At 45.1% G+C, this 24,502-nt stretch overlaps 1 protein-coding gene across 3 annotated transcripts in view; it reads right to left on the bottom strand.

Annotated features, from left to right (window-relative positions):
* The window catches only part of LOC128331886 (osteoclast-associated immunoglobulin-like receptor), a 35,627-nt gene extending 16,261 nt beyond the window's left edge, over positions 1-19,366 (bottom strand). For 2 of the 3 annotated variants that reach the window (XR_008310463.1, XM_053265874.1), the window contains exons 1-5: positions 19,330-19,357; positions 15,767-15,802; positions 11,273-11,593; positions 7,324-7,608; positions 1,300-1,590 (exon numbers count right to left, since the gene is read on the bottom strand). Coding sequence is in view for 2 of the 3 variants with exons in the window: in XM_053265874.1 (XP_053121849.1) it covers positions 1,300-1,590; positions 7,324-7,608; positions 11,273-11,593; positions 15,767-15,802; positions 19,330-19,348 (952 nt within the window). In the remaining variant the exon portion in view is untranslated. Of the gene's footprint in view, positions 1-1,299; positions 1,591-7,323; positions 7,609-11,272; positions 11,594-15,766; positions 15,803-19,304 lie in introns of all 3 variants that reach the window. The other variant, XM_053265875.1, reaches the window with a different exon arrangement.
* Between the last annotated feature and the right edge of the window lie 5,136 nt (positions 19,367-24,502).

Below are 24,502 nucleotides of genomic sequence, written 5' to 3'. Positions count from 1 at the left end.
AGCTTTTAAAATAACTTTTAATTTGAAACTTAATACTGATTGTGGTTTTTAGCCTGACTTTTAACTTGTTTACTTAACTTTATTACTTTCATTTTACATTGTATCTATGTTATTGTTGTGAGCAGCCATGAGCAGTAGTGTACTGTAGCTTAATATATAATATATGTATTTATAATAAATTGCTGCAGAAGAGCAACTGCTGTGATCTGGTAGTATATCTGACTCGTCATCATGCTGGCACCCAAAAAACAACCCCAATCCCTTCCATTTTATCTCTTGTTTTCCCTTTGTCTTTTTTCCTTCACTTTATACTTGGCCTTATTAAAAACAGAAGACTAGATTTTCAAAAATTCTACAAAGGCACAGCACTACAGTGGGGACATATTTTAATGATGAGAAGCTTCTTCCTAACATGCACTACTCATTGTGCATGTTATTGTAAAGCATTATTCTTCATTTTTGTTGTAATTTTAGTAGTAGTTCTTCTCAATTGGCACAGAGGCCAATTGTGCAGGTGCAGCAACCTCCAAAATGGCCACCTCACCAGAGGGGGAAGGCCCGAACGGGCCAAAGAGCCGTGCAGCAATAAGGGAGGCTGCTGGGGGGAGGGGGAACCTCCCCGGACCTCCCCGCCACCTCCAACATCTCCCTTGAAGGGGGTAAGTTAAAAAAAATCCATGACCCCCCCAAACAGTCGGGGGGTGTTTAGTCCGGGGTCGGACCGAACAGGGGATGTTTCGGTTAGACCCTGAACGTTTGAACTGAACATGTTCTACGTCGAACCTGTTTTGCACATCCCTAAACTTAACCCTCTCTCTGCCTTTTCTCAATGTGCTCCATTGATTGAAACACTTTCCTCCCCAACATGGCCAAGATACTCTTACTGTAGTGTTGGGGCTTTTTGCCAAGCACCACCTCCTTGTTTTCAAGTATCTCTTTGGAGCATTAGCAAGTGGAAACCTGTTTTTACAAAGAAGAAACTCGAGATTGCCAAGACGCTGAATTCTGCATCTCCTAGTTGCTCTGCTTGGTGATGTAATTGTAAACTAGAGGAAAGTACGCAGCCCTGGAAATAAATTATAGGCTTATTCACACAACTGAAAATGGTAGGAAAAGCATCCTACCCAGGTTTCGGAGCTGTGTACTCTCCCATTTTGTGATTGTGTGTGAGTGAAAAACACACATGTTCAAAATAGACCCTTCTCGCCACCACCCCGTTTATAGTTGAAAAGCAGACATGGAAAAAATACATGTAGGTATCCCATTATATCCAGCTGTGCTCTAAGATAGGCTCCTTACCTCTCACAATGATCTTTACAGGATCACTTGGCTTTGACAAGATAAAGGCATATGCTGAGTGATGATACTGGCAGGTGTAAATCCCTTCATTGTCTACACTCACTCGGCTTAAATGGAACTCAGCTGTGTTTTTCTCTGGTTCTGTGCTCAGAAATGTTATCCGGTCCTTGGGTTTGAACAGGGAGAAGTTCAGGCCCTTGTATGGCCCCTGGCACTTGATAGTGACATTCATGCCTGGATCATGGGGTCCCTTGGGCATCATTTCAATGGTGGGTTTAGGGAGGTTTGGATCTAAGGATAGGAAAGATACAGTGAGGATGACATGGAGTCATGTTGATTGACATTTAACATGTATGTTTCCTGCTGATTCTGAATGAATGAAATGAAAAAGACCTGTGTTTAGGTTTACTCACAATCAAAACAAAGTCCAAAAGAACCCAGATTTATATAATTACAAATTTATATTAATATGGATGACAAAGTTAACCAAATACAAGCAGTCAATGTCATTCGTGTATGGTCATAAAAACTAATATGCCCACTAGCTGCAAGAATCTCTGTTCACAGAAATGGATTTGTATTTTTAAAATGCAATAATTCAATAGAAGTCCTTATATAAAACACACAAGGAATAATATTCACTGTTGATTCTCAAACACAACCTCGTGGCACATTCTGCAGGGACTAACACAAATAAAAGTCCTTCAAGTAAATCCTGTATTCATTGCCACAGGGCTTGGTCATCATAGTCCTATCTTTTCTGCATTGCCACAGTACTTGACAGCCAGATGTGTTTTGGCCTATTCTAGCCTTCTTCAGTGACATCAGTCCAGAATAAAAACCATATTGGAGATTCATTCAAGATATCTACCAGGCTGCTAGCAAAACAAATGTTCAAAGATAACTTCATAACCAATAGGACATCTTCAATATAAAATAAACCCGAAATGTATTGCAAACACCAATCAACACATATTATATCCAGGGAGGGACACTCAAGTTACTAGCTCTTTTGTTTGGTTTGTTGTTCAAGACGTAGGTGCTTGCAGAAGTAGTCCCTACAGATGATAGTTGGTGGACTGAATTAATGAAAATGTGTTGTAACTGTAACATATGTATCTATACTCCAGAAAGAGGCTGGTCCTGTGCTTGGGTTGAGAGAACTACACAACAGAGCTAGTAAGGTTGTGCACATGACCATTTTCTGTGGTTGGGGAGGGTGTGGAGGGGAAGGCAAGATTGAGCTTACCTTACCCCTAGATAATTCCAGTTGATGTGTGGCCCAAGCAAACACATGACCCTGAACCTGGGGTAAAGGGCACACTCGCTTCCTTTAACTCAGGTTAAAGCCTTGGGTAAATTCCTAGGCTTAAGGAGGCAGCACTGGGATTGGCCTAAATCCCGGCACTTCACCCGGGCAGCCAAACCTAGGCAGAGGTGCTCAAGTCTGGGTTTGGCTGCTCATGCGAACAGCCTCAGTAACTTGACTCTCAAAAACAAGGATGACATGTAATATAACTAGTATAATTATTTGATTCAAAGTGATTGTTGTAGTTTCATAGCCTACGTGTATAACTGAATGAAGTATTGATGTTAATAAGTGGAATTGCTCCCACTTAAAAGGTTGTTAGTATGATTTACTTCTGTCTAAAACAAAAGATAAAAGGAACTCTGTGTGTGTGTACGTGAAAGAATGCATGAGTGAGCAGAGGACATACCAGCCCCGAAGACAGGATAAATGTTTAGAAGAAGATACAGATAACCCCAAAATGACCAGAGAAAACCAGAATAAAATGCTGAAGGCAGCAGGAAAGGAGTTGCTCAAACAAGGGCCATGGTCAGTCCAGAGATAAGGACAGATGCCAATATAGACCATCAAACAGCTTCAAAGGCAAGCAACCTTTTTAAAGTCAGGCATCAACAAAGGTTTTCTCTGAAAAGCATCGAACATCGTGGGGCCCCCATCTTCTCCCAACACCCCATTAAAGAACTGATCACCTTTAAGTGGGGCTGGTAAGTATGCATGTGTGAGTGAATGAACTATAGTTTAGCTGATATTTAGCGTGTAACAATAAATTGATGAACTAAATCCAGCTGGTGTCCGTGATCTGTTTTCTTTTGGGGACTTGTATTAGCCTATCCGAGCAATACTCCTAATTAAAGGTGACCCCCTTAATAAATGGCCACAAGGATGTATCCTTTGTTTTCATTTCCGCTATGCACTGTATTGGCAAGTCGTATATCTGCTTAAAAGTGCCATGGTTGTAGGGCTAGATGCCCATCTTGCAGGGTCACAACATTTTTCCTGTTTTGTTTGGATGAGTTGCACAAAATGGACACTTGCCAGCACCACTTAAAATTTACTGCGCAGGTGCAAAGAAACCGGGAGTGTAGACTACATGACTCACAGTGTAAATAGGCTTTCACAGCGCCAAACAGTGAGGCGAGTCTCACAATCAGTGAGACTCGCCAGATGGGGTTAGGCGGAAAGAGTGGGCTTAGCCCGCTCTCCCTGCAGACGAGCAAGCCTGCAGCCCTGGGTGGCCGTATCAGCCTCCCGCATGACTGCCGGCTCTGTCATGGAGCTGGCGGGGGCTGCAGGGATTGGGGGCTGCGTGGCCCCTGGAAGTTCCAGGATGCCCCACGTGAGTGGGCGGGGCATCCTGGAGAGACCCCTGACCTTGGGAGGCTGCTTGCAGCCTGCCGTTCGGGGGTCTACTTGTATGTCACCGCGCTCTGCAGCAACACATGAGCAGAACGCTGAGGTTAACAGAGTGCTCACTCCGTTAACCGCAGCTAAGGGGAGGAGTAGTTTTGGTGGTTTGGTGCTGGGAGTCGCGTGGCTCCCTTGGCAGCACACGATCACCAAAAAGCGGGCTAGGCTCCTTTAGGCCGCTTTTTGGAGATTGTGAGAATCGCCTCAGTGTGTCAATTGTGACTGCCACAGGTTCCTGCATTCCAGCTTCTGTGGCCTCTCCGTCTGCCATGGCAGAATTGGTAGTTCATCCAGCAGCAGTACTATCATTGAAGCAGATGCAGGGCACGAGTCTTCCAAGTCAAAGCTGCCAAAACAATCTCCATCATGATGACGGTTGCTTCAAAAGTGGTCTAAATCTTCCTGCTCTCTCTTCCCAGTGCAGAGGAGAGACCTGCCAGTGCTGGAGAAGTGCTGGCTGTCCTCTCCTCTGCACTGGGTGCACTCCAGATTACATGTCATAATTGTTTCACTGTGTATCTGCTAAGTGTGAGTCCATACTAACTGTGTTTTGACACTATCGTGAATGTGATGACAGCAAGGTGCTATTCACACATTGGAAACCTTCTTCTGGGTTTTATCTTTACATTTTAGTGTTACATCGTTGCATGTGCATTTCAAAAAATTAGCGGTATCTTCCCATTTTAGGAGGGCTGTCCCGTTGTTTCTGTGGTGCAGTGTGCTGTAATGTGGAGGGTTCATTCAGCAATTTGACGTTTCAATATCTTAGTCTCTTCTCAGCTTTTAATGACTCTTAAAAAAAAAATCCTAGGTGTACTTGCAGGGGCAGATTAAGCTTTTTGCCACCCATAGGCAAAAAGGCTTTTAATTTTTTTTTCATTTTATTATTTAATCATTCAATTTTTATGCCACCCGTCCAAAATGGCTCAAGGCGGTTTACAAATAAATGTTGCCACCCTTTTACCGTAAACAAAAAAGTTTGCCTTTTTAAAAAAAAAGGTAAAAGGGGGGACTTTCTCCTCACCCACTCCACCGTTGCTGCAGCTGCCACTGCCCACAGAGAGGGGCATCAAAATTTGAGGAGGGGCAAAATTTGCTGCTTGTCAAAATTTGCCGCTGTAGGCAAATGCCTACTCTGTCTCTCCATTGATCTACCACTATGTACTTGTGCAACAGTTTTTGTTCTTTCTTTCTTATTTCAGCCTTTAGCAGCGAGATTGTTAATTAGTTTTAATTGTCAGCCATGGCAAGGAACAGTTAAGTTTGCAGAAGCTAGAAAAGACTGCTCCCCCTTCAGGCGGCTTGGCACAAAGCCACCAAGAGGAAAAGGGGGGGGAAGCCCCATCACACCATTATCCCCTGACTCTTCTGCAACCCCATTGGCCCAAAATGGGGCAGTAGGAGGGCACGGAAAGCACTTAGAAACAATATGAACAGTCACGGCTGGGAAAATGCGGCATTATGGGTGGCAATATAAACAGCCACAGCTTTACGACGAACTATGCAACAAATGGCTTCCACACTTTATTTGCATTTTGAATATGATCCTGACAAGCCTAAGCACTTTACACTACCTCCAACTGCTGGACAGCTGGAGAGCTAGAGAGAGAGAGAGAGAGAGAGAAGCAACTCCCCCCCCCCAACCTTGTGTCCGGCTCTCTCTTCCCAATGCAGAGGAGAGGACAGCCAGCACTTCTTCAGCAGCACCAGCTGGTCTCTCCTCTGCATTGGGAAGAGAGAGCATGATGGAGGAGGGAGGAAGAGCTGCTTCTCGCTCTCCTGACTCTCTCTTCTCAGTGCAGAGGAGAGGGCAGGCAGGTGGTGGTTTTTTAAGCAGCTGCTGCAGGTGAAGGAGAGAAGCAGTGAGGAGAAAGAAGAGCTGGAGCACCCCAGCCAGCAAAGGAGGAGGGTGTGGGGTCAGCAAGAGGTGGGGCCAATGGGGGTGTGGCTGTATCAGCACTGGCTCACACCAGGGAGAGGGGTCAGTAGTGTGTCAAGGCAGCCTACTGGCATTTGCCTTGAGTGGTGAGCGGCAGCAAGCCAACAGTGACTCTCAGGTTAGCTCCTCATTAAACCTTTCTCTGGAACTGCCACATCCTGTTCATACTTTAAGTGACATTCTAAGATACACAAAGTTAGGACCAAACTATAGGCTTGTTCACATGAGGGGAAAATGGGTAGGAGAAGTAACCTGCCCAGTTTTGGGAGCTGGGCGCGCTCCCGTTTTCCGCTCATGTTTGAGGGGAAACAAAGTAGGAGGCACAGGCAGTGATTCTCTGCTAGACTCCCACCAGGTAGGACAGCTTTTCTTCCTGCCTCACAGCAGTTGAGTACAGCTGCTGGGTAGGATGGTGAGGCTGTTCAGACAACCAAAACCATTAAGGCTGGTCACATGACTGAAAACCCAGTAGGACAAATATCCTAACCAACTTTGGGAGCTATGCACACTCTGTGTGAGCAGATAACTAAACAAATGGATGAATAGCACAACGTGACTAAATGAACTGGAATCGGAATGCTCAAAAAGTCAATCAATCAACCCCAATTTGAGCAGATAACTAGGCAGCGACAAAAGAGTGACACTTTTCCTACCCAGTTTTTGATCATGTGAACAGCTAGAGTAAATTTAGTAAACCCAGGTGAATTTGGAGCCTGGACCTAAAGGCCTATGGAGGCCCACCCTTGCCCTGCAAATTAAGCATCATCATGCTTGGCTGGGCAACCACACCACCCAGGACAGACTAAAGAGGATTTGGGGGGGGGCAGGGGCTGTGGAGGCCCTGGACCTCGGCCCAGAAGTCCAGGTGTAAGAGCTCCTCTGTGAACAGCTGTAGTGTATATTTGACTCACAAAAATATAGGGTTTGGATCTATGGCAAAAGCTTTGGAGAAAGCCAAGTGGGAAAGAGTTTATAAATCAGGGCTGTGTTTGGGAGGAAAGAGAGTAAATGGTAAGGTATCCATTTTGTAACTAAAGCAAGCAGCCCTCTTCTCAATAGTGAACCAAGCTGACCTTACAATCTGTAAATAACATGCTGCTGTTGCTCAACCAAGGAAGATGACAGGGTCATTTGATTAAAAGCCTTCCACATCTATAAACCCACTTTATAAACCCACTTTATAAGAAAGGGACTGACATTTGGTACATACTGTAAATGCTGTGTCTCTGGATAGTGGCAGTAAAATCAATGAAAGAGAAAGCAATATAAATAATCTGGGCAGTTCCAAGAAAGCTGCACACATACCACAAAATACACTTTCTCCACTCTCCCGCCCACTACAGAGGGTATGTCCAATGTGGTGCCTTACCTCGCAAAACCAGCTTCAGAGAGTCACTTGACTCTGACCAGACAAATGGCTTGTCTTTCTGCTGATATTTACAAGTATAGCTTCCTGCATCCTCCCGCGTCAACATGGGAAAAAAGAAATTGGCTGTAAATTTGTCTGCCACTTGTGTTGCAGTCAGGTTCTGGGATTTGTGCAGGGAGTGGATCAAACCATTATTTGGCCCTTGACATTCAATGGTGGCATTCATGCCTAGAGCAAGCTGTCTCCTGGGCTGCATCTTGATGGTGGGTTTGGGGAGGCTGGCATCTGGAGGCAGGAAAAATGCAATGGGGTCAAAAAGTTAGAATTCTGAATTCAAAAATTCAGAAAGCTTTCAGAATTCAGAAAGCTGAATTCAAAAACAGAGTGGGCTAGAAGTGATTACTGGTGAACACTACTAATGTTTTTCAAGTGGCCAGGAGTGCCTTTGCACGGCTTCGGCTAGTGCACCAGCTGCGTCCCTTTCTCGGGAAGGCAGATCTGGCCACAGTTACCCATGCCTTAGTCATGTCATGGCTGGATTACTGTAACACGCTCTACGTAGGGCTGCCCTTGAAATATATTCGGAAACTGCAGCTAGTGAAAAATGCAGCAGCTAAGATTTTATCTGGAGCTGCCCACTAGGATCACATCACACCCATTTTGAAAGAGCTGCCAGTTTGTTTCTGGGTCCAATTCAAGGTGCTAGTTTTGACCTTTAAAGCCCTTAATGGCTGGGGCCCAGGATACCTGAGGGACCGCCTGCTCCCAAGAGTTGCTGCCCACGCAGGCTTTTATGAGAGAGCTGTTCTTTTATTTGCTGTTGCTGCTTTTAGTTTTGTGTGTGACTATTTTATTTAGGTTTAAAACTTTTAGAAGAGATATTATTTTAATATTTATATTTCATACTTGTACTTTTAATTTGTATTTTAATTATGCATTGTTTTAATTATACGGTAAACTGTATTTTAATGAAAAGGAGTATAGAAATTAAATGAATGAATTAATTAATTAATTAATTAATGATAATTTTAGGATTGCAGTTGCCATGAAACCACAGCCCTCTTCACTAAGAAGTCACTCCATTAGAGCATTTTCATCCTCTGCAACTAACCCGAGAGCCATTCAGTTCCCTGATCTCTGCAAGGTTTCAAAGCAGCTACCTGGTCAATGCTTTAGACATTTTAAAAAAAAAATTATGCTAAATACTGTTGAGGAGTGTGAGGAGAAATGTTAAAGTCCTCACACAGTAGAGTAGGCTCCAGTGGAAATGAAGTTCAGCCCAAGAGATTATCTGGAGACAGTAGAACGATTTCAAAAAAACAAAATTAAGGAACTAAACAACACATATTGAGAAAGACATTGAACAACATGCCCAAACAGGCACTAGCCTTCAACAACCACTGAACAATTCTGACTCTTAAATGATCAAGAGAGACCTATTAAGATAACTCCTCATGCCCCTAGTGGCCACAAGAGGTTACTGCGGTGCTAAGAGTAATGCTTTAGAAGAATTCTCACTTCTGACAAATAAAGGCTCTCCACACAAGCAGCATGGAGAACCGTGAGGGGGTTTGCAGAGAGAGCGGGCTTGGCCTATTCTCCCTGCACACGAGCAGTCAGCTCTCCCTGGGCAGCTGGATCAGCCGCCCACACGATTACTGGCTCCATAACGGAGCTGGTTGGGGCAGCAGGGATCGGGGGCCTCCTGGCCTCTGGAAGTACCAGAATGCCTCACGCGAGTGCTTGGGGCATTCTGGGGAGCCCCCCCCAATGCTGGGAGGCTTGTTGCAGCCTCCTGTTCAGGGGTCTTCTCATGAGTCGCCATGGTGCAGAACCATGCCACGGCGACACATGATCCTATAAATGGGGTTAGCAGAGCGCTTGCTCCGCTAACCTCGTTTAAGGGGAGAGGCATTTAGGGAGGCTTGCTGCCGGGAGCCACACAGACCCCATGGCAGCACACGGCCAGGTGAAACCGGGCTAGGCTCCCTTAGCCCGGTTTCACCTGGTCGTGAGAATAGCCTCATAGTTCCAGTATGCGGTTCCCTCATATTACAGCCATGGTATCTAGAAATACGGCCCTTGGCATTAATGCAAAAATACACAACACAAATGAATGCCTGTAATATGTGAGATGATTTGGGCTCTTTTATGCATGAGGGATATCCTTTCTTTAATATCATTTGTGGATAATAAGCCATTCATTAAATGTTTTCCTGAAAGACCTTTTATATTTTATTTTATTTTATATATTTGTATACCGCCCAAAACTCAAGTCTCTGGGCGGTTTACAACAAAGACCTATATCACTTGTGTCAGACAATGCAATGTAGTATCCATTGTTAGTGTTACAAGGCTGAGTTTTAAACTAAGCCCATTTTAGCAATATCCTCACTCTGTATGTTTTCTGATAAGCTGAGGTTGTCATACTGTTGTAAGTGTTGGAAGTTAAAGGACTTTGCGCTGTCTCTTTGCCTCAGACAGTGGAGGACAGATTAGTAAGTCAGAGGGCTAGAGAGTCAAGACATTGGTCATCCCTTCTCCACTGCTCTGATGCTATCCCTTTGAAATGTAGATTGCTACTGTCAGGGGATTCAACTTCCTTCCTCTCTCTCTCTCTTCCTACCTGGCCTCCTACCTTGCAACATAGCAAGCCTCTCTCCCTGCACCATAAGTGCAGAGAGGATGCAGAATCCATCTGCATCCAGCTAGATAGATAGATTAGAGATCCTAACTCCTCACTTTCCTATCTAGAATGGAGTTCCTTAATAAATGCCTTTAATATTGATTTGAAACTATAAATTGGCTCCAAGTTACTTTACTCTCAGCATACACGCATGCCTAACTAAATATCCGCTGTGTTGTGCCTCTGTGCACTCTGCTATAATGAGAAAGGGATTCTCTCACCACAGAGAATTTCCAACAGTAAGTTCATTTTTTCTCTTGTATGACCACTCTTTTGTTTGTTTGTTATAAAAACATAGTTTAAAAATCAGTGAGGTTTTTCATGAAGAAAGCATATGGTTTATCCCATTTAAACTATTTGGCCTCAAATTAAATCAGAATAGTGCAAGTATTAAGTAAGGCTCTTCCAACCTATCATATGCCTCTTTGACAATGAAGCAAACAAAGAGGGAAGATAATTTATGGTGCTTTACATATTGACAAATATTGCTACTTAAATATTGCTAGTCAGGGTGCCATCCCTGAAAATAACCAATAGAATATTGGGAAAGTCTCAGAGTTCTGACCCAATTCTGATCAGCCAGTAGTTTTGCGGTGGATATGTTGGCCCACCTGACAATTTCACTGTCAAATCTAGTCGGACTGGGTTGGATCTGACATTTTTTACAGGGCACAGGCCTATGAAGTATGATAGAGCAACAGTGAAGTTAATCTCCTCCAGTAAATTGCCTTTTTTTAAAAACCAAGAAAATTCTAAGTCCAAAACCCTTCACTGTAAGAAACAAGTTAAGTGCAAACACATTAATTAGTGAACCAAAAATGCATGGAAACTGCCAGTGAAGGTGCCCGCTATGTAAGCATTGAATGTAGTCTACAGTCTCACATTTTGTTCTTGCTTACTACTTGGCCTCTAGCTTTCACACTTTGGTTTTTCAATCCCAATCATCTTGGGGTTTGGAGGATATAGGATGCAGGAGGAGGAATGTAATGAAACCTGGAAGACCACATATCTAGTTAATCAACCTACGTCCTACTTAATCTGAACAAGGAATGCCTTTTAATCTAGAATGCATCACTTGTGAAACTTGCTATTCAAATGTGCCATAAAATGGCACACAGCATCAAGTAAATAAATAAGTAAGTAAGTAAATATGAAAATTCAGCTTTTCCACTTGAACTACAGATGCAGAATAAGCAAAACCTGTTTCAGTGTCATTTGTAAAAAAAAAAAAAAAAGCATGCAAGAACTGAGTGAGGCACTCACCGGTTATGTTGATTTGAACGTTGTCACTGTGATATGAGCATAGTACCTGGTTAGCATTGTTAATGACTGGTAGGAACAAGCAACACTGACAGCAGTAGATCCCCGCATCTGATGGTTCGGCTTTGACAATGGCTTTGACATATACGGTCCCATTCCATTCTCCCCTGAGCACTTTCCATTTGCGCAAAGACATTCGTCTTTGGAACAGGATTAACTCTTCCCATGCTGAGTCTTCACAATTACAGTGGATGCTGAAACTTGCCCCCAAGGTGACCACCTCACTAGGACTCACTGAGATGGAAGGCCTACTATACCGTCTTCCTGAATGAGAAAAAGGGAACAAGAGTGAGTTTTGGAAGGTGAAGTATCTGCAGCAGTCTGACTCTGTACTATGGAGGAAATTAGTACATTGATTTTGATTTCAGTCACATACATGCATCCATCCACGGGTATCTCCCTGCAATGAAATAGTGTACCTGCCCATAGTAGCCTGCCCATGCCCTTCTTTCCAAGTACATCTGCATCTCCCCAAAATCTCTGGCCAGCATCTGTTTGGTTTTTCCCCAGTAAGCACTGTGTATTTTGAATCAAGCAAAAGCTGAAGAGCCAGCAGCACTGGTCCTTCCCAAGGACCCATTTCCACTCAAGCACAAAGAAAGGCCGAGGGCTCCTTAATCCCATCCCATCCTTCCTGTCCCCATTCTGTACAGCAAACAGGAAAAGGAATTCCTTTTTGAGTTGTTCCCTTGTGCCACTCAGAGGTGCACCTAGGTAATTTTGGAGCCTGGATCTAAAGGCTTTTGGAGCCCCCCGCCCTAGGATTTTAAACACATATTTAACATGAACACACCACCCGGGACAGACTAAAAGGATTTGGAGGTCCCAGACTTCGGCCTAGAAGTTCAGGAGCAAGAGCACCTCTGGTGCCACTCAGCTGTTCACTTTCCTGCATATACATATCCTAATGTGGTGTTCATAATGGGAGGAAGGGGATTAAAGAGGACTGTGCCTAATAGTGAGCACCAGATTCACAGGATACTGATGATCTAAAGCAGAGAGTCTCAGCTTTGGGTTCCCAGATGTTATTTGGACTTCAGCTACCATAATCCCCAGTAGTGATGTGCACAGTCTGGACCGGTCCGGACCGGCACAGAGGGGGGGTCTCCCTTTAAGGGCGGGGGGGGTAGAACTTACCCCTCCCGCTGCTCTTCCCCCTCCGGCACTGTAGTGATAAGTGAAGTTTTTGGGGCGGCAGCATTCCTCGCTGCTGCCCCTGCCCCCGTCATCGTTAGTAAACTCTTAGAGCAGCATGCATGCGCGTGCAGTGGCGCGCACGCGCCTGTCGCCGCCGTGCATGCGCGCCGCCTACGTCACACGCATGCTATGTGTGATGTAGGCAGCAACAGGTGCGCGTGCGCCGCCACACGCACATGCTGCTCTAAGAGTTTACTAACGATGACGGGGGCAGGGGCGGCAGCGAGGAACGCTGCCGCCCCAAAAACTTCACTTATCGCTACAGCGCCGGAGGGGGAAGAGCGGCGGGAGGGGTAAGTTCTACCACCCCACCCTTAAAGGGAGACCCCCCTCAGTGCCGGACCACCAGACCGGTCCGGCTCCCGACTGGTTCATGCACACCCCTATTCCCCAGCCCCAGTGGCCTTGGGTTGGGGATTATGGGAGTTGAAGTCCAATAACATCTGGGGACCCAACACTGAGAATCCCTGATCTAAAGCAGGGGTTCCCAACCCATGGTACTCCAGATGTTGCTGAACTACAACTCCCATCAGCCCCAACTCCAATTAATTGTAGCTGGGGGTGATGGGAGCTGTAGTTCAGCAACATCTGGAGTACCACAGGTTGGGACCCCTGATCTAAAGTAATAAGCAATGCCTTTGAGCTTCATTCCTGGTTTGACTCTTCAACTCTGGCTCCTAGCTTGCCCCCTAACTCAGGGGGTATCTAGGGTGGGGCAGGCAGGGCACGTGCCCCAGGCGCCACTTGAAGGGGGGCACCTTTTTAAAAAAAATTAAAAATTAAAAAAAAAATGATTGCCGAAAACAAAATGGCCACCACACATGCTCAAATGGTCCCTGCGAGGCCCTAGAGGCCAGTGGGGGGAAGGGGAACCTTTGCAGACCCCCCACAGCCTTTAGGAAGCCCCCTGAAGGGGCTACAGATAAACAATTTCTTTTAATTTAATATAATATAAGTCACTGTACACATATTCAGTTTGGCACTATGTGCAGAGAATCAGGGCTTGTGAATACTGAGCTGAAGCTTATGAGCTAGGATTGTATTCATTTGCTCTTACTTTGCTTCTTGTGATAAGTGAGTTAAATGTGATGTCTTAATAATATGGCTATTAATGGTGAGTTTGTCTTTGAATCAGTGTGAAATCCTTAGTATTAAGGCCCACTGGGAGTTTCTTGCTCTCTTTCTCTCATTTTAACTGTCTTTCTGAAATACTAGAATATATTCCAAGCAGTGACACAGTTTACTCTGCATATCCTTTAATTATTTTCAGAGTATTTGGGAAAAGTCAAATTCTCCATTTATTTTTAAAACGTATGTAATAGTGATGCTACAGTGCATAGTAGAGAATTAGACAGGCACTTCTGTTTAGTTTCCCAAGTACACCTCCACATAGTATTTGGGTATTTCATGAGCCCCAGCATATTTTGGTCTGGCAACATCCACTGCTAAATAGTTTTTGAAATATTAAAAGATTAACGAGCTTGACTTGTATTTTTCAGCTGATATGATGGTAAAGTGATCTGAAAGATGGGTGTCAGATGTTTGGACAGGGGGCGCAATTTCAGTGCTTGCCCTAGGCACTATTTTCCCTAGATACACCTCTGCCCTAACTAATCTTTTGATGTCAGTTTCTCCTGCAGTTGCTGCCTATTGCCCTGGCCCTGATACTATCATAGCAAGTGATCCTGAAGCCAGTAGATTTCTTGCCCTTGTCCTGTCTCCTATGTTGGCCCTAAAGATGAGGAATGCAATATTCCATTGGTCCTGTTAGGGTCCCAAAGGCAGCTTCCCTGCTGGGAAAAATGAGGCACTGGAGGAGGAAGGGCACAAGAATCTAGTTCAGGCACAGGCGTAACGATAGGGGGAGCAGGGGGGGCACGTGCCCCAGGTGCCATCTTTGTTGGTCATGTGGGGGGTGCCGCCATGACCCCCGCCAATCCCCCCAATTTTTTTTTAAAAAAATTTTTAATACAAATTTCTCAGGCAAGGAAGGGAGCACGTCGGCGACCCCTCCCACGAGCGGTCCCTTCCGCGCCTGCACCCCCCCATTGCTTTGCTGGCCTGCTGCCTGGCTTGGCGGCGGGCGCCGCGATGGGTGCCTTTCATGTGCTGCCTGTGCTTTTGCTGAGGCTCGCTGTCGCTCTACTTATCACTATCAGGCACCAGCAGCCAGAAAGAGGCCCCCTCTAGTGGCTTGCAAGTTGCCGGGTCTCTAGTCAGTGTCATGTGATGCACGCACGCACGACTCAGCCGGCGGCGTGCCGAGTCGCGCTGCGCATGCGTGCGTCCATCCTCCGCTAGGTTCGCCTGCACGTGGTGGCGCGGTCGCGAAGGAGAGCATCGGACCCGTTGCTGGCTGCAGCAGGCACAGGAGGACACTCACGGACACCCGGCACAAGAAGGATTCGTCGGCGGGTGGGTGGACTGGAACCACCAGACCTCAAGAGTGAGAGTCGCATTATTAAGCGTGTGGTCACAACAAGGTGTGTGTTTTCCTGTATCAATCCCCGATTCCCGTTCTGCCACAGCCACTTCCTTCCTGCCTGCCTGCATCTGGTGGAAGCAACCCCCCCGCCCCAAGTTCCTGCTCAATTTCAGTGCTTGCCCCAGGCGCCGTTTTCCCTAGTTACGCCTCTGTCAGGATCCAGTGGGGGGCAAGAATTAAAGCTCCCCCCACCTTGCAGTTCCAAATTGCTTGCTTGCTTGTTCTAGCAACATCTGTCTTGGTGTTAGGAAGCAGATTCTACCAGGGCAGTCTCAATCCATCAGACTGACATGAGTTACCTTTACATGTTCTTCCTTAAGTAACTGGTTAAAATGAGAACTTCAAAACCTGATCACTTTCAGAATACATCCTGGATTTTTATCAAACCAGCTAAAGGCATACCACTGCAATACCCTTGAATTTCAGACATAATCTAAACTGCCAAATGGTGAGATTTATGATAGTACTGGGGTGGGGGAAACATTACTTGCAAAGAGCACAAAGTTTACAAATAAAAGCAAAAATTGTAAACTGCTATAACACAGCCATTCTTCGTGAGAATGTGTTGAAATTTGGTCAGATTAGAACTTTTCCCTTACCGGTTAGATTCTCCACGACAAATTTCACACTGGATAAATTGTCTTAATTTCATGATGAATAGGATGCTCAGGCTTTATGATGATAGAATGCCAAAAATGCCACTCACCTTAAAGATAGATCAGCTGTATCATATTGTTTGGGCTACTTGTACTTACCTTTAGCCAGCCACCACTGCCCAGACAGCCACCATCCTGGAAAGGAGAGAATTCAATTAATGGCAAAATATCTGAACAGGATACAATCTTGGGTCTCTGATCTTCCCATTGGACTACCCAAGAACATATTACTCTTTCACCTGCAATACCAACCAATAAGTAGGATGCCAGAAGAAAACTTCATGGTAAAAGAAAATTGACTTGTCTATCCAGAATCACCCTCCTTGTTGATAGATCAGTTCTTTCCCAAATGATGAGCTGAGCTGGCAATAGCAGTTACTGTATTACAGAAGTGTTTCATGATTCTAATCTTATCCATCAAGTTCAGTGTCCCTGTCATTTAAAATACGTCAGTTGCCTGACAAACCACATCCACTTTCAGATTGCATCCACAATGCAAAACCCAGAGACAGCTTTTAGCATTTGTGAAGGTGCAACACAGAGTATGTTTTCATATTTGGAAAAGCAGAGGGGAGGACCCCTTACCAACACCCTGGGGGCTAAGAAATCAAATCTCATTTAAAGGAGTGGGTGGGACCTCAGAACCAGGGAGCACTTGGAATGCTGCCTGGTCCATTTCCTCTGAAATAGATTCCTTAATGATGGAAATCTCTGTAGTCTCCAAGAGCATTTCTAGAGGGGGCTTTAAGCTTGTGGGGTGGGAGCACTGTTCCCTCTAACAGGGATTTCCAGGTGTTGTTCACTACAACTCCCAGAATTCCCAGCTGCAGTGGCCTTTGGCTGGGGATTCTGGGAGTTGTAGTCAACATAATCTGGGAGTCCCTGTTAGAGGGAACATTGGGTGGGACAGGGTAACCGCAGAGCAAATAAACTTTGCATCAGAATCATGGAAGTTTAATTCAGGGAATTAATGGGGCTGTTTGCATAGGATGCCTTAGATGTGGTTCCTTTCTATTCCTTGTGAATAGTTCTTCTGTGCATGTTCACAGCACTTGTCTTGCCAGACTGCTCTGTTTTGAGGTAGCGCGAAGAGCGTCCTTCTGTGATTGCAATAGCTGCATGGGACTGTGGGATTGCAGGCTCCATTTTGGATACTTCAGTTCATAGGATCATGAACTTTTCACTTGCTTATATTTGGGCAAGACTCACAGCTGGTCGCTTAGCATGAGCAAAACGTGCCTCCTTTTAGCTAAGCTTAATTCCCACCCCCTTCTGATTGCACAACTTCCACAAGCTTGGCAACTCTACAAAAGCACTGCAGTTGGTGTTCTGGAAGTTCACCCAGCAAATCTTTAAAAAAACAACCCCGCACTTTAAACAAGTCAAGTTATCAGTAATGGCCTCTCCACACATTGTGGAAGAAGCATTGGGGCACATCTGGTACCCTGATTTATCAAAAAAAAAAAAAAAAGAAAGAAAGCCAGGGCAGATAGTGGACTAAAAAACCCTAGACATAAATCGGGACCAAGTTTCAATGCACAAGGAAAAAGCAAAGTCCTGTGTTATGGGCTCCCCAACATCTCACACAAAATTTGGCATGAATCCGTCTAATTTGTTAGTGCATCCTCCATTCCGGTGCAGATTTGAGCTAATAGCCCCATCTGGAAATTCTCCAGACTTTGGCTGGATCAGGAGAGTTGCAAAAGATGACATAAGAAGTCACTCAAGGGCCATTAAATCTCATTCTGCTGAAATGCAAATGGATCATTATTTATTTATTATTTAATTTATATACCACCTGACTCCAAAGGCTCTAGGCAGTTCACTAAAGTAAGTACAACAAAGGCAAAATAAAACAACCACAAAAACAACAATTTAAAACAATTATAACATTCACAGATTACTAAAAGCCTGGTTAAAAAGATGTGTTTTAAGGGCTCTTTTAAAGGTGGGAAGAGATGTTGAACCATTAACAGCTATAGGGAGCACATTTCAGAGCCCAGGAGTGACCACAGAGAAGGCCTGCCCCAAGTCACCACCAGACGAGCTGCTGGCATCCGGAGACGAACGTTTCTCAATGACCTCACTGAGCTGTGGGTGTCATGCAGAAGATGGTGCTCTCCCAAGTAACTCGGTCCTAAGCTGTTCAGGACTTTAAAGGTAATTACCAGCACTTTGTATTTTGCCCAGAAACCTCTTGGTAACCAATGGAATTGCTTTAAAACAGGCATAATATGGTATCTCCATCTCCGAGAAACCCCAGAGACCAATCTAGCCACCTCATTTTGGACCAACGGAAGTTTTTGAACCACATACAGAGGGAGCCACACTTAGAGAGCATTGCAGAAGTCAAGTCTAGAGGTTACCAGAAAATGCACCACAGTTCTGAGTTCATTGTTATCAAGGAATGGAAGCAGCTGTCGTATCAACTGAAGTTGATAGAAAGCACTCCTGGCCCTAGCCTCAACCTGAGAAACTAGAGTGAGGCCTGGGTCTAGAAGCAGTCCTAAACTACATTCCTGTTCCTTCGTGGAGAGTGCAGCCCCATTGAGAACAGGAAGATCTATCACGTCCCTCGAAGTATGACTTCTTACCATGAGTACCTCCATCTTTTTGGGATTCAGTTTCAATTTATTATCCCTCATACAGTTCACTACTGTCTGTAGGCGGGCATTTAGGGGGATTATACCATTTCCTGATGAAACAGTATATAATCTGGCATTCTAACTTCTACCCTTGGGATCTGATCAAAAAGAAAATTCAACACCAGTAGTATAGCTACTTACATTAAGCAGAAGCAGGACATGGTGCATTCTAGGCAGCACTCCTTAGATTAGCACTGCCGAAGGAACCAGACAGTAAATGGGGGTTCAATTCAGAATAGTGGTTTTCATTAAAGATGTGCAAACTGGCCCGAGATTGAGCCGGTTTGCTAGCAAACCAGGCCAGCTGGAGGGTGAGCCCTTGAGCCAGCCTGGGCCCAGTTCAGCTCAGCCTCAAGCCAAATCAGCTCAGTCTCAACCTCAAGCCGAACTGGCTCAGGGCCAGTTCGGGGATCTAAACATTAAAAAAAACAACCAATGACAATTTTTAAAGCTTACCCGCAGGCCTGACAGCCTCCAGGGATGCTGCCTTGGGGAGGTTCCCCTCCTCCCCGTATTCTATGGGTGAGAATACCCATAGAGGGCTCATGCGAGGCAGCCTCCAAAATGGCCATCAGGACCATGGAGGGGGCTGAAAATGCCCCAAATGAGCTGAAGGCCCATAGAAGACCAAGGGGGGGAGGCCGGTGGGGGGGAGGTGGAACATCTGAAGACCTACCCCACAGCGGCAGTAGCACCCCTAGAGGCTGCTGCACCATAACCCCCAGAGGCTGCAATAAGCTTAATTTTTTAAAAAAAGTTTAGAACCCTGAACTGTTTCAAACTCAAGCCAAGCCAGAGTTCTAGTTCGGGGGCACAAAACCAAACATGCCCAGGATGATTCAATTCTGATCTGAACTTGAACTGAACCGGGGAAACCAGTTTTGTGAACATCCCTAGATTTCATCAGAATCTTCTCCAGCATCAGGTGAGGGGTGGGATAGAATGCCTAACAATGTCCAGTAAACACAAATACCAATGGAACGGGAGCACACCCGCTAGCTATGCCACTCCTAGTACCAATGCTTTTCTTGGCCATGGTCCTCTGCATTTCCTGTGGTCACTGCATGGATGCAGAGTTCTGAACTTGGAAAGAGTTTCTCACCACATTCTAGAACCCTGGCTGTTCAGGGTTCCAGAACAGTGGAAGGACTCAGGAGCGCTCCCCAGGGCTCACTGCTTGCCTCTGCAGAAAAGTGTTAGATACATGGAGAGTGGAGGAACAGCCATGTCTTGAGCAATGAGCCAGCTGTGATTCTGCACGCTACCCCTCTTGGACAGATGTGCAGCCTCCCTAAGAGAATCAAGCTCAGGAGCAAATGTTTTTGCCAGAAATGCAAAAATGAGTCTCTTTCAGCTGGGGGTTTGGTGAGTGAAAGACACTGGATCAGTGGGATTCAGTGGTCAGAGTCTATGCTTTATACTGATTTCTGTGCTGATTGCTTTTTGTCCTAATAGCCTAGCAAAATCAGCATGAGTAACACAGCAGCTGCAGCAAAATCATAGTGTCCCACTGACTAGAGAAGAAGAAAAACCATCGCCACCACCATCATACACACAAAAAAACAACCCAGCCTGTACTGTGCCTTTAAGACTATCTTAATTGTCAAGAATTTATGTATGACTTTTTTTACAGGATGGAGCTAAAAATAATCACACGCTAAGTGCTGCAGATCAAACTCCCGTTAAGATCATGTATATAAAGGCGGATGAAAAGATGAAGATCTTATAAAACCACCAGCCATAGCATCCTCCACCAATGCTACATCATGCAAGAGGAAGAAAAGCAGATTTGGTTGGGGAAGACCATGGCAATTTGCTCTCATTCTGATCTTGCCCATCCACACCCAATAATGTTTATGTATTTAGGCTACTAATCTATCTTCTTACCCAGAGTGGAGTACAGTAATTTACTGATATGCACATTAAATGTATTATTATCTTTATCATCATCATTTTATTTATTACTTTACTTTACTTTACTTTACTTTACTTTACTTTACTTTACTCTACTGGAATCACCTGAAGCTATCTGACTCTGCCCAATCAACCACCACCCTGAAAAAGGGATGATAGAGATACAACATTTCTAGAAATATTGAATCTGTGGAAAGGGGTTTTTTGGGTGTGTGTGTGAAAAATTTGGTAGGAAATTGAAATATATACACAATTTTTTATCATATATTGTTTCACACATTTCTCCCCCACCCCAACACACACACACACACACACACAGAGTGGGAAAACATTGGGAAACACTTAAAAACAAAAACAAAGAATCTTTTTATGAAATTGTGAAAGTCCAGCATGGATCAACTTGCACACTGTCTTAAGTCTCCTGAAACAGAAAGGAGGACCCCTTCAGCAGCAGCAGCAGCAACTGCTGCTGCTGCCTCCACCACCAAATCTCATTAAAGACCCGCATTACCTGCAGTCCTGATTTCCCAACTCAGATCCAGTTAGTAAGGAGAAATGAAGTCGATCTGGGCGAATAAGGCTTGACATGTTTAGCCCTAACAACAGCAGCAGCAGCAGCAGCAGCAGCAAATATTTATATACCACTTTTCAACAAAAGTTTACAAAGTGGTTTACAGAGAGAAATAATAAATAAATAAGATGGATTCCTGTCCCCAAAGGGCTCACAATCTACAAGAAATGTAAGATAGACACCAGCAACAGTCACTGCAGGTACTGTGCTGGGGGTGGAGAGGGCCAGTTACTCTCCCCCTGCTCAATAAGAAGAATCAACACATTAAAAAGGTGCCTCTTTGCCCAGCCTCAGCAGGGCTAACCAATAGGGATGTGCATTTCGTTTCGGATACAAAATGTTTTGTGAACACAACAGGCCATTTCGGCTGTTTTGTAGCCAAAACAAAACACCCAATGCTCAAAACAGAAAATTCTGTAGCCAAACCAAAATGTCCCTGTTTCAGATACAAAATGTTTTGTTGTTTCGGCTGTTTTGGAACTCCATTTTGCAATCACAGAAAGTCTTTCTCCTTCAGTCTCCATTTTTATTTTTGACATCTGTTTGAATTTCCAGCCCTTCCAGCCCGCAGACTGGCCAGCGAAAGCATGGGCTGATCTGCTGGCAATTGCCTCCTTATTCCTTTTAAGCAAATTTAAGGGTAAATTTTACTCTCTTTGGCCAATGGGGCAGTGTGCATTTCACTGTTGTTGTTTCACACTGTTGTGTGTAGATCAATTGCATTTTGGGCAGGGGGAATGTGGATATGCATGACCTTTGGAAATCTGCCTGATTTTTTCCAAAGCTCTGTTGTTGATGTGTGATGTTGATGTTATTTGGGGTGGATTGGGGGCAGAAAGGGGGCTTTAGGGGCAGAAGAGTGGTTCAGGTGGTAGTGCCCCAATGTGTGCCTGCTGCCACCCAGATTCCAGAGGAATTGGGAAAGGGGCTGATTTTTAAAGAATTTCTGAAGTTGACATGTCTTTGGGGCAGATTCGGGGCAGAAAGGGGGCCTGAGGGGCAAAACAGTGGGTTGGGTGGCAGTGCCCCAAGGGGTGCCTGCCACAACCCAGATTCCAAAGGAATAGGGCAAAGGGCTGATTTCTCAGGAATTGTTGGAAGTTTACGCTTCTTTAAGGTCCTGTCCCCCCTGGGAATAATGGAGGTTTCAGCAGACCCATAACTCCACCTGGGGGGCACTGGGGTGGCCGGGAGTGAGTTGTGGTGTAGTGCACATAGCGTGCCAACCGCCATTCAGGGCAATTTACAAAAATATTTGAACAAAGTTCAGAAGAGAGATGGGCTTCTGCATGTAGATTCCCCCACCCTGGAACAAACCAAGGTTTCCTTGCCCCCTGGTGTCACCTTCTGGTGGTGGTCCATGGTACTGCCTGTCACGCCCTCGACCTCCGACAGCAAGGAGGAAGGGGAAGCTGTCAACTTTCCAGCCGATTCAGGAGTGTCTGAGGGGCAGAGCCCGGCTGTCAGCGTTCATGAAACAGCTGTGGTAGATCCAACTAATGATTTAGAGCAGGCACGGCAACCTGAGTCAGCAGAAGGCGTGGGGGACCAATGTGAAGAAGAGCTATGTAATGAAACACCAATGACTCCACAACAGCGCAGGATCATGAGACGTAAAACGCAATTAGAGGCTGTTAGGAGGAGCAAACGCCTCTTGCTGAGGGCTGACAAGCCATGAATTCCTACCAGCTGGAAGCTCTCGGCTTGCTCTATAAATCACATCTCCAGCCTCCTATTCATTGCTGAGAATCAACATTCGTCAACATTCCTTGCCGACAGCGTTCAGCCAAGCCATATCCGATTTCAGCAGCTCCGCTTGCTTCATGAACTTCCCTAGCAGCTGGCCAGACCTTGACACTGCCTCAATGGTCCAAGTGGAGCATAAAGCAAGACCTCTCTGGAAGCACACATCTTGACCAAACTGGGAGTGGAGCAAATAGCAACACCTGGGTTTGCCAGATCTTGGATGTATTCTATAGTTCTAAATAATAATAATAATAATAATTCTATTTCTATACTGCCCTTCCAAAAATGGCTCAGGGCGGTTATTTGCAGAGGAAGAATGGTAGTTCAGTCCTCAAATAACAAAGCAAAACCAGTTTGGGGAGAAAGCAGCAAAGCAAGAGGTCTTGAGACAGTTCTTCAGCATTGAAGAACTACAAGGATTTATTTAGAGCAGGGTTGGGGAACAAAACAGCTGGAGGGCCAAGTTTCCCCACCCCTGATTTAGAGAAAAGGTTACAAATAAATGTGGAAGAGCCTGCAGCTTATTTCAGCTGTAGCTGATGGCTGAAGAGAGAAACCAAAACAAACAACCATCTCTGGAGAGACAAAATGAAGACTAACACCGGAAGAACCAAGAGGGGAGCAGTCCAGCCCTTTTATCCATGACCTTAAACCCCTCCAGTGGTCACTATGAGTCACAGCAGCTGAGAGCTGATACTGCCAGGTTCCTAACTCCAACACAATTCACAGGCATTGTGAGGTAAAATATTATCATCTCCCACTACTGTCACTTAATAACACCTGTCCTCATGTATCCTGCTCTAATATGCCTCTCCCCAAGAACATTCATAAATGAATCACTGAGCAGAAACATCTTTATTAGATCCCCAGAGTGCCTAAGTCACTGGGAACTCACTTCTGGTTCAGAGTCAAGCTTAGCCTCATTTTCTATATTCCTTCCTAGCTGCAGAGAACCCTCATTCTGTCGAATTCCACCAGAGGCCTCCTTGCAGGGTTCTCTCATACTCATTCCACCCGGGTGCAGCAGAGGGAGAGGTCAAAGAGACAACCCAGGCCCTCTCCACTCGCTTGGCTGGGACCAATTGTGATCTGGCTCCTCCCCTCCAATTGCTGAGGGGAGATGCTGGTGTAAATGCTACTGTATTTATTGCTGTTGTTGGAATATTATTTGCAAATTGCTCTCAAACAGCCAAAAAGGACACAAGCTATTCACTCCTTATCAACGGTGCTTGCGGTGGTTGGTGTCAAAGCCCTGCCTTTGAGCTTCCTGGAGGCCTCTGTTGGAAACAGGAGGCTGCATTAGATGGGCCTTTGGTCTGATCCAGCAAGGTTCTTCCTATGGCCACTCTGTTTAAAGTCCAATTGATTAAATCTCCAAAGGAGAAAAAAATAGAGCCATACATCCTAGTCCTGTTTGTAGGCAGATATTTGCAATTTGCTTTTTCAGCAAAAAAGAAAAAGCATAATTAATCTGAATAGTATCTAGCTAGCTAAGATAGATGGCGCCTTTCATGTCTGGTACACCCCGTGCCTTGCCTTGAAGGCATTTGATTACACTACTTGAAAGAATGTCCATGTGGGGAGGGTAGAAATTGGGGCCTACAAGCCCATCTCTTGAGAAGTGTGGGTGAGAGAAATCACACTTGGATGTGAGATCTGAGACCTTTGGAGTTAAAAAGGGATGTCTTGGCTTGTATGCAATGCGCAAGTGTGGAATGTGTTGTTGTTTGAGTATAAAAAGGTATGTAGAAATTGCTAGAGCGTGCAATCACACACAAGAGCTTTGTTGCCAGCAACTTAATAAAGCTTTTGTTTGAAACTCTGTATACTGGTGTCCGGTTAAAGAAATTACCTAGCCGAGTAAATGAACTACAGAGGAAATCCCTGGCTTCCTAGTCCTACTAATACTGGAAGGAGTATGATACCGAAAATACAGCCTCAAACAGAAGTTTTCTTTTG

Source organism: Hemicordylus capensis, chromosome 6 (genome assembly GCF_027244095.1).
Source record: "Hemicordylus capensis ecotype Gifberg chromosome 6, rHemCap1.1.pri, whole genome shotgun sequence".
In the NCBI taxonomy this organism is placed as follows: Eukaryota; Metazoa; Chordata; class Lepidosauria; order Squamata; family Cordylidae; genus Hemicordylus; species Hemicordylus capensis.
Note: the sequence above shows the minus strand (reverse complement) of the source record. Positions and strands in the feature narration are given on the sequence as shown.